This window comes from Tenrec ecaudatus, chromosome 1 (genome assembly GCF_050624435.1).
Source record: "Tenrec ecaudatus isolate mTenEca1 chromosome 1, mTenEca1.hap1, whole genome shotgun sequence".
In the NCBI taxonomy this organism is placed as follows: Eukaryota; Metazoa; Chordata; class Mammalia; order Afrosoricida; family Tenrecidae; genus Tenrec; species Tenrec ecaudatus.
In genome coordinates, this window is record NC_134530.1 from 17,384,339 (window position 1) to 17,395,089 (window position 10,751).

At 50.2% G+C, this 10,751-nt stretch overlaps 1 protein-coding gene across 1 annotated transcript; it reads left to right on the plus strand.

Moving 5' to 3' along the window:
* Positions 1-8,651: 8,651 nt before the first annotated feature.
* Positions 8,652-10,591, plus strand: RLN3 (relaxin 3). The gene is made up of 2 exons (XM_075536837.1): positions 8,652-8,841; positions 10,258-10,591. The coding sequence occupies exons 1-2, from the start codon at positions 8,652-8,654 to the stop codon at positions 10,494-10,496; spliced, it is 429 nt and encodes a 142-aa protein (XP_075392952.1). The 3' UTR covers positions 10,497-10,591.
* The last annotated feature ends 160 nt before the right edge of the window (positions 10,592-10,751 follow it).

Below are 10,751 nucleotides of genomic sequence, written 5' to 3' on the forward strand. Positions count from 1 at the left end.
ACCAAAGCCTGTATCCTGCATGCTTGCTCATCCTGACTGTGGTAACTGTAGTGGGCACCTAATCTGGTGTCAATTTAAGGATTCAGAGTGTAGGGATGGAGTCTAGGCTGTCAACCTGGAGATAGCCAATGAGACTTCTGTGTGGGCATGGCCTCCTCCTGAGAATTCTGGGAAATCTGGTACTTCCTCCTTGGAGGCGGAAGACACCTCTCTCTCTCTGCCACTTCCTGGGAGACATGGCAGAAGACAAGCCACTTGGATGCAACCAGACCTCAGAAGTTGGAGAAACCACAGAGAGACCCCTGCCAGCGCTGAGATGCTTACACCACCACTGGCCCCAAAGACTTTGTACCCAGTGGCTTGTGGTCATCCTGCATTTGGCTTAATTGCATGCATTTCATGAGTCTGAAGAGGACTCTATAGATTGGTATCGGACATATGGGCTAATATCAGACTTATGGCCTTGGACTGGACTGGGTTGGGATGTTTTCTCAATGTTCAATTGCTCGTGTATATAAATCTCTTTCTTATACACATATGTGTGTCCATGGATTTGTTTCTTTACCCTACCCAGACTAACCCAGTAACCTCTTAACTTCCCCAATAAACTTCCTTAAATTGTGTGCCTTGTCAATGAGTTCTGGGTGGCCATTGTGACCCGTCCTGCCCACTTCCCAAGGACAGCGTGTCCTGAGAATGGAACGCCTGTAACTTCCCTTTCCCGCATAACGGTTACCTGGATTTACAAAAGTGCTTCTGCCATGTGAATGCTTTCAGTGCTGCTTAGCAAGAACTGAGGTAAACCTGACCCCCAAACCTTACATATCCTTGACTGAATCACCATACCGGAGGGTCCCAGAGCCTTGAATCCTGACCTGACTGCCTTGGAGAAAGCCCCAGGACCAATATTATAAACTCCTCTGTCTAGCATACTATATGGATCCCAATCATTACACCCTCCCCCCAACAATCCCATTTTGGGAGTTCCACCAATAACTAAGAGGTATGGCTCTGCCCCCAACCATATCTTTGTGCCAGTTTTCTCTTTGATCTCTCATGTCCTTTTTAAAGCCCTGGAACTCAGTCAACACTTGGACACCATTATGACCTTGGGCTAATGGTCTCCCTCTCTGGATGCTATGCCTCTAGGTACCTTGTCCTCCTCCCATTTAAGACTTCACGACATCTTCTTTTTACACTAAGAAAAACAGAAGGGGTGGTGAAGGGGGACCATCTCAGAAAGGACAGCTTGTCTCCTAGCCCATCTGAAAGCGCCCTCATGAGGGCGTACCTAACAAGAGTCCTGGATTATAACCCAGGAGATAAAATGGCCCTTCCTGACCAGTCAGTCAATGACTGGGCGAATGGAGGGCACTTCTTCTTTTGTTTCTTAAATTGTTTTGTTGTTGAGAACCTACACAGAAGACACCAATCCGCCTTTTCTGCTGGCACAATGCCGTGAGATTGATGCTGTTCACCTTCTTTTTCTGAGGTTTGTCCTCCCCTAACTCACACAAAGCCGGCCCTCTAGGCTTCCTCTCTCAGCTCTGTTCCCACAGAGTTCTGGAGAGTCTCAGGACAAAAGTTCTCCACCAGAGACGCTGTAAGACGACTTCAGGGGCTACCTGGGAGCTCTTTTAAACATAATTCCAAATGATAAGGAATTGGAAATGTACCAGGGAAAACATACATTGAAACTCGTAGTGAGGCGAGCCCCAGAAGAATAATTGTTGTGCAAAGCCCACATGGAAGAACACACCAGCCTGTGTGATCGCATGGTCCCAAAAAGATCAGTTATCAGGCATCAAAGAACAAAAAATCATATCATTGGCTGCACATCTCCATGATACGATCGCCGAAGACAAACGGGTGCATAAGCAAATGTGGGGAAGAAAGCTGATGGTGCCCGGCTATCAAAAGAGATAGTGTCTGGGGTCTTAAAGGCTTGAAGGTGAACAAGCAGCCATCTAGCTCAGAAGCAATAAAGCCCACATGGAAGAAGCACACCAGCCTGTGCGATCACGAGGAGTCAAGGGACCAGGTATAAGGCATCATGCAAAAAAAAAAAAAAGAATATATATACCATAGTGAATGAAGGGGGAAGTGCAGAGTGGAGACCCAAGGCCCATGTGTCGGCCATTGGAGATCCCCTCATAGAGGTGTTTAGGAGAGGAAATGGGTCAGTCAGGGTGTGAGGTAGTACCGATGAAGAACACAGCTTTCCCCCAGATCCTAGATGCTTCCTCCCCCCAACTACCATGATCTGAATTCTACCTTGCAGGACTGGATAGGGCAGAGGTTGTACACTGGTGCATATGGGAGCTGGAGGCACAGGGAATCCAGGGTGGACGATACCTTCAGGACCAGGGGTGTGAGGGGCGATGCTGGGAGAGTGGAGGGTGAGTGGGTTGGAAAGGGGGAACTGATTACAAGGATCCACATGTGACCTCCTCCCTGGGAGATGGACGGCAGAGAAGGGGGGGAAGGGAGGCTCCGGATAGGGCAAGATATGACAAAATAACAATCTATAAATTATCAAGGGCTCATGAGGGAGGGGGGAGTGGGGATGGAGGGGCAATAAAAAAGAGGACCTGGTGCGGAGGGCTTAAGTGGAGAGCAAATGCTTTGAGAGTGATTAGGGCAAAGAATGTATGGATGTGCTTTATACAATTGATGTATGTATATGTATGGATTGTGATAAGAGTTGTATGAGCCCCTAATAAAATGTTTTTTAAAAAAAGAATAATTGTTGTGGGCAGCTTCTCTGATAGGTGCCAGGCTTGGTTTTTGCTCAGGGGACCCCATGGACAGCAGAAGGGAATGCTGCCTGGTCCTGCGGCACCCCTCCTGCATTTTACATTGGAGCCTGTGGCTGCAGCCACCGTGTCAATCTGTCTCCTCCAGGATCTTCCCGATTTTGCTGACTGTCTTCTTTGCCAAGCAGGATGTCCTTTTCCAGGAATTGGCCTCTGCCTGATAACAGGTCCAAAGCACCTGAGACAAAGCCTCACCAGCCTTGCCGCTCAGGAGCATCCTGACTGTGCATCTTCCAAGTCAGCTGTTGGTTCTTGTGGCAGCCCGTGGTCCTTTTAGTGTTCGTCCCGTGAGCACTCTCATTCAAACACATCCATTCTTCTCCAGTCTCCCCGATCCAACACCCAACTTTCACATACAAACTTGGTGGGTGAAAATGTAAATGGAAGCATGATATTTGCATATGCTCAGCGTATCTCCCCCCATGTTTTTTAATTTATTAATGAATAATGTATGAATTCTTGTAGGGTGGGGGTGCTTCACAAATACTTCTTGATGATCCTCCCAGTACGGAGTGAAATTCACCACTCTCTTTCCCTTGAGTGGACGCTGGGAACGTTCTGTGTCTTGACTTGGATGGAAGGTACGGGTGTTGGTTTGGCTTCTGAAAATTCTTCAAGGTGTTCACTTATGATTCATGACGCTTTCTGAGGGTGAGTCATATTTTGATCAAAAGTTCAATCTTTTAAAAATAAGAGAGAAAGAGCCAGACTGAGTTGTGTGTCATGGGAATATATGAGACTGAGTAAAAAAAAAACTATTGTGACAAGCTCAACCTTTATTAAACAAAAAACATTTCATTGTGAAGCAGCTGTTGTTCAATGTATCCTCCATCCCGGTCTTGACGCTCCGGAAGGCAGTGTTTCTATCTCCCTAGCCCTTCCCTGAAGAATTCTCAGTGCTTGGATTCGTGAGACCCCCCCAAACAGTTTGGGCATTCTTGGGGGGCTTGGATGCTGTTCCTTTGAAATGTTCTTTGAGTTGGAGGAACAAAAAGAAAGTCTAAAGGGACAAGATCAGAGTTGTAGAGCAGTTGAGGGATGGTTTCCCCAAGAAATTATCTTAAGACACCCCTTGCTATCCTCAAAGAATAGACAATTGTCCTGGTGGGGAAGGACAATAATCCCTCAGTGCAGCTTGCCCAGACTTTTCCTCACCAATGCAGCTCCTCATTTTCTTAAAACTTCCTCAGAGAAGAAACCCACCCCCCTTTAAAAAATCTATCAACATGATTGTGGTAGTTACATAATCATTTGTCAATTTGAGGATTAAGACTGTAGGGGTGGAGTCTAACCTGTCAATCAGATCATAGCCAATGAGGCCTCTGAGCATTCTGGGAAATCCGGTATGTTCCTCCTTGGAGGCATCAGAGACTCTCACTACTTCACTCCGTGGGAGACATTGCAGCTGACAAGGCACATGGAACTATGCTAGTGCCTTGAGCTGGAGAAGCCACATGGTCCCACCTTGATGCAACTAAACCTCTGAAGCCGGGGAAGCCACGTAGAGACCCCTGCCAGCGCTGAGATGCTCACACCACCGGATCCAAAGACTTTCTACCCACTGGCCTGTGATTATCCTGCATTCGGCATCATTGCATGTGTTTCGTGAGTCTGAAGAAGACTTTATAGATTGGTATCAGAGATATGGGCTAGTATCAGACTTATGGACTTGGACTTGACTGGGTTGGGATGCTTTCTCAATGTTCAATTGCTCTTGTACATAAATCTCTTTCTTATACACGTAGTTGTGTCCATGGATTTGTTTCTCTAGTCTACCCAGACCAACACAATGACTCTCTTGGAATCCCCCCAAAAAGCAGTGCCCATAACCTTTTTTTAAAATATAAATAAATAATTTTATTGGGGGCTCTTACAGCTCTTATGACAATCCATACATCAATTGTATCAAACTTATTTGTACATAGGTTGCCATCATCACTTTCAAAATGTTTTTTTGTTTTTGTTTTCCTGCTTGAGCCCTTGGTATAGCTCCGTTCCCATAACCTTCTGAGCTGACCTCTCTGCTTTGAAGTTAAGGGACCCAGAAGACGCGTTTGGAAGTCACTGTTCGATTGAGCTCATTTGCGTGCATCCATCCACTCATCGCGGAGACATGTTTGAACGTGTGGTGTTTGGAAGGAACCCACAGCAAGTATGGACGGAAACCTTCACAGCATCGCTTAGCCTGGTGGACACGGGTGCGGAAACTGTAGTGAAAAGTGAAGAAATGATGCTGACTCAAGTCAAGATAGAGCCGAGGTGGTTCAGCGGTCGTATGTTCATCCTCTGCGTGGAGACCTGGCTTCCATTCCCAGCCAATGCCGCTCATACGCAGCCACCACCTACCATCAGTAGAAGCTGGCCTATTGCTTCCAAGCCAGGAGGAAATCGACCAGAGATTGGCCAGTGAAAACTCTGTGGTCCGCACGGATCCAATCTGCAATCAATACAGGGATGGCAGAGGAGCGGGCAGCATTTCATTCCTTGTGCATGGGGTCCCGGTGGTAGTTACATAATTTCATGTCAATTTGAAGCTATAGAAAAGTGCAGGGGTGGAGGTTAGTCTGTCAGTGAGGTCACAGCCTGATGGTGCCTCCTTGTGGGCGTGGCCTTCTAAGGAGAGCCCTGGCAATGGCCCTGTCCCTCTCTGCCTTCACCTTCCTGCTGGCTGATCCTGGTAGCTTCTAGAGCCCTGGAGACGCGTCCATTGGATCCACAAGACTTTGCACCCACCAGCCTGTGATCTTCCTGCAATCCCCATCATTGCATGTGGCTGCGTGAGTCTGCAGAGGGACTTATGGGCTAGTATCAGACTTCTGGGCTCGCATTAGACTGGGATGTTTTCTCAATATCTAGTTATTTCTTGATCTAAAGCTCTTTCTTACACATATGTGAGTGTCGCTGGATTTTCTTCTCTAGTCAACCCGGCCTAACACAGCCACCAGGCGTTGAGAGTCAACACAATGGCGGTTAACAAGAGTCAAGTTAGAGGTTACCCTTTGGGGCTGGGGGAAAAGGTCATGCTTGGGAAGGTGGGGGTTGGTGATTTCAGTGCTGCCACATCCTCTTTCTTGGCCCCAGTGGGACTGACTCAGGTGTTCCACTTACAACGATTCTTTAACTCATGCATGTTTTTACATGCCAGCGGGTTTACGGGTCGTCCACTCACACTGGCTTGTGAGAGTCAATTGCTAATCTCCTCAGGAATGTGGGGAGTCAGTCGGCATCACACCAGAAGCTTAAAATCAGCTAGAGACACAACATCTTGACCAATCAGGGCCTTTTAGTCTGTGAAGCTCATCAGGAAACACTTACCAGCACATTACAGCTCCTTGGTGATAGATTATAGACAGCCAAACCTTTTTTTAATTTTTAATTTTTATCCTAAAACCAATTTCCCTTGGAGAGCATGGATGCTGGAGACAGGCTCACTCTGTGTATCGCATCGATGCTGACTCTTAGTGACCCTATAGGACAGGGTAGAAGTGCCCCCTGTGGATTTGCAGGAGTGTAACTCTTTATGAGAAGAAAAAGCCTCCTTTTTCTCCCTGGGAATGGCTGTTGGCTTTGAACTGCTGACATTGTGATGAGTAGCCCAATTATGCCACCAATTGGGCTCCTTGTGAAATACCTTGACTAGCCAAATGTGTAGCGACCCCAACCAAGGTACAACCACCGGTCTCCATTTACCCGGAGACGAAGGGGAGTCAGGAAGAGAAAGGGGATTGGAATGCTGTGTCTACAATAGCAAGGGAGAAGAAACTGAAAGAGGGCCTGACGACCATCACGGAACACAGTCTTGGCCTATGATTCTAGAGAAGACATCTGATCAAAGCAAGGTAGGGGCGTGGTTTGGTGAGGATGCAGGAACAGACCTTTGGGCTTCGAATGGCACCCAGACCTTCTGGATCCCTAGAGGGTGGATAAAGCTCTGCACAAGGATCCTGAGGTCATTTTTCACTCCTAAGGCAAAAACACCCCCGGGAGGTCTTCTTAAAAGCCTGGCTTAATAGCACTGTGCTTGCTTGAGGACCACGGTGGTGTACTGATGACGCATTGGGCTGCCATCGCATGGTCAGCAGTTCAAAACCACCAGCAGCTCTGAGGGAGAAAGGCTGGGGTTTCTACTCCCATAGCAGTTACAGTCTCTTGGAAGCCCACAGGGGGTTGACTCGATGGCAGCCAGTATAAGGGACCAGAGTGACTACATCAATGATTAGATCTGGAGCCTTAACCTGCTATCAGGGGGGAAGAGGGGGTGGGGGAAGCGGAGGCTGAGAGCCCCAGAGAGTAGTCAGGGTGAGTGAGTTGTACCGGAAGGGCCTGCTGAAGGGGTGATGGTTTGGCTGGGCACATTCTCAACCCCTGAAAATCCATGCATGACATCTGCAGAGATAGGAACGAGAGAAACGGTTCCTTAGAGCTGGGCTCGGAGGGGTGGCGGGGTCCCGGGGAGCTGATACAAGCACGGAGAATGAAGAAATGTCCGAAACTGGACTGTGGCGTTTGGGGGCGCAACTCCTTAATGTCATCAAACCACTGAGGGAAAGTGGTCTCTGACTTCTGTGTCAGTCAAACCCATACAGGTGTAGACACAAACGTTGATCGATGGGCATCACTGCTTAGGGGAGGCTCTGTTGGAGGGTAAGGATAAAATAATGCTAATACTAAAAGGCTTCCTTTCTATGGATCTGGGTACCACTTTTTAAATACAAACTAGGCTGAGAAGAAATGTAGCCAGAATGGGCCTTAGGCAAGGGCGGCGAGACTTCAGCTAGCTGACCTTTTGCTGGTTCCAAGTTTGCATTGTGACTTGAGCCTGTGTGGAGCAAATACCTTGGTTCTCCATGCTCCTGTCCACACTGTCTGCTTTGTGCCATCCACTGCAGTCCCCACGATGGAACCTCGCCCCTCCCACTTTCCTTTTGTGTCTCCTGGTCCGTGTTTCCTTCAGCCCTACCCTGTCCGGCCTTCTGAGCTTTCTCCCTGGGCAAATGCTGCCTTTTGGAGCCCGTTCGGTTGACTGTGGAATGAAAAAACTTAGAGACGGTTGAGGGGGCGATGGCTGCCTAACATAATAATGATGACAGGCGCTGAATTAGATGTGGAAAAGATGTTGGAATGAGATGTTCTCTTACAGACACTAAGCATGCTTTCGAAGAAAAGTCTGCCCCAGGGAGGGGCAGCATCCCCGGGGAAAATACTAGAAATACAGACTGCTGGGTGCCCCGGCCCTATGGAATCCCAGCTCTGCAGGAGATGGGGGTCCAGAAATCCGTGTTTTAATCAGCTCCCCCAGGACTTTCTAATGCTGGCTCCACGCTGAGTCCCATTGTCATCGGTTGTTGGCCCCGTAGCCTGTACTGGGCGGGGGGCGGGGGGGGTGTGTGTGGAGCGCTCACTGCTACTGCTTTGATTACTATCTTTATTCATGTATTTTCATTTATAATTTACAGAAGAGATGTTGGAGGCCCACCCGACAGGGTCTGGCTGTGCCCCCTCACTCAGCTTTGTGGGGTCGGGAGTTGGGCTGGGTCTGAAATGAGACTGTTTCTCGCCTGTCTGCGTGGAAGATGCCAATGAGCTGGCCACATCACTCTGTGCCTGGTGAAAGGTTATCTCTTGGTCCCGGAATGGGAAAAGTCAGATTCGGGGGTGGGGGGCATGCTCATCTCTCCTGTGCTGAGGGAGATAAAGGAGGTCACTCAACTCCTGCATACAAGTGGGGGGAGGCCAGGAGATATAAATGGGGGTGCCCAGAGGCAGTGGAATCGCCACCCGCAGAAGCTGCCAGTGCAGGAGCCTGTTCCTGGGTCGGAGGCTCTTCTGTCCAGCATGACCAAGCGCACGCTGCTGCTGCTGCTGGCCGTGTGGGTGCTGGCCGGGGAGCTGTGGCTGCAGGCCGAGGCCAGAGCGGCCCCCTACGGCGTGAAGCTCTGTGGCCGCGAGTTTATCCGAGCGGTCATTTTCATCTGCGGAGGCTCCCGGTGGAGACGGGCGGACATCCTGACCGACGAAGCTATAGGTGAGGCTGGGCAGGTGGGGGCCAGGTGGCAGGTTGGGCCCTAGGATCCAGAGACAAAGATGAGGGCAGGGACTCGGGGCCAGGGGCCTCCCACACCCAGCTTGGGAGAGCAGTCCAGCCTCACAAGGGCACAGGGGATGATGGGCCAGATGTCCCAGCACATCTCTACCTGTGTTGAGAAGGGTTTGCCCTACTCCAGGGGATGCCACTATGGGGCAGTCCTCTGGGGCAGGCGACACATGGGCCGCCATAGGGTTTGGGGCCAGGCTTCACTTTCAAATTGGTATCTCTCCTAAAAGTGACTTCCTCGGTCGGAGCCCTGGGGTCTATGGGACACAGGAAGGACAGTCGTTGTTTAGTGACATAGTTGTGTCAGAACAGATAAGGCCATGGTTTATGCAGGATAAGGGGCTCGGTCTGGGGAAGGTAGGGGACAGGAAGTCTGGTGTCAACAGGGGCGGAAGCCTGGCAGGAAATAGATGTTGGTGATGAGACAGAGGTATAGAAGCACATGGCTCTGTGTGTGTGTGTGTGTGTGTGTGTGTGTGTTCAAACAGCCGCTCTTCAATACAATACCTGCATGTCCTTGTACATTATTCCACCTCTTAGGTGTCTGTTTCCTACCTGGGAAATGAGGTGGCAGCTTCACCTCATAACATTGACACTGAAAAGAATAAAGGAAGGAGCCCATCCACGGAAGTGCTTAAACCAGTGCCTGGCACACAGTTAGGTGTGGGCCCAGTCATCAACAGACTGAGGAGGGCATCTGCCACATACCAGACATGGTCTCAGTTTTTTTGTGGTTAACGACCACAAAAAACATGTACCCCTATAAAGCCCAAGAAGGTGGGAGTTATTGGCCCTATTCAACAGCCAACCCTCTCCTCCTCCTCCCCCCCCCCCCCCAGCACCATCACCTCCACCAGCACCACCACCTCCACCACCGCCACCCCAGGCTAAGAGAAGCAAAGGCACTTGCTTACTCTCCAACTCAGAGAGCTCCCATTCATGTTTCCTCAGCCTGGCTACATACTCCTGTGGGTTTCGGAGGCTACATCTTTGTGAGAGTAGAGTAGAAAGCCTCGTCTTTCTTTGGAGGAGAGGCTGGTAGTTTTAAACTGCCGACCTGGAGGTTCGAAGCCCCACATGTGCATAACCACTCATAACCACTACTACATCACCAGGGCTCCTTGGGTAGTGCAGGAGTTGGAGGTGGGGGGTGGGCGATAAGAGAGGAAAGTCAAGCTCAGGTTGGTTGAATAACCTGCCCATTGGAATCGGTGGCAGAGCTGGAATTTGAACCCAGTCCCCATTGGAAGAAAGCATTTGACAGAAGAGGAAACCACAGAAGAACTGAGAAGCAGCCAGACCAGTCCAGAGAGGGGCCCAAGCACTAACACAACTCATCTTTTGCAGCCGTTTCCTTCTCAAACGCTGAAGCAGACTCGGACGGCCTGGCCAGTGAGCTGGACGACGCAGTGTCCTCCAGCGAATGGATGGCCCTGACCAAGTCCCCTCAAGCCTTCTATGGGGGCCGGCCCGGCTGGCCAGGAACCCCGGGTGCTCTGCGGGGTGGCCGTGATGTTCTGGGTGGCCTCTCCCACAATTGCTGCCGGTGGGGCTGCAGCAAGAATGAAATCAGCAGCCTCTGCTAACTCGGGGGCCAGCCAGCAGAGGGACGGCCCCCTGAAGTCCACTCGCCTGGATTCTCCATTCATCAGCCCTTCACGGCCCCTGAGGAGGAGTGGGCTCCACCCTGAGGGACGCTGGGCCACATACCAGACATGGTCTCAGTTTTGAGCCAGCTGGCTCTCTGTCCAGCCCTCCATGGGGCAGCTACCCATAGGGTATCCCTGCCCCCTGACGCCCCTAGCTACCTCCTTTCCCATGCCCTCCCATTCCACACGCCC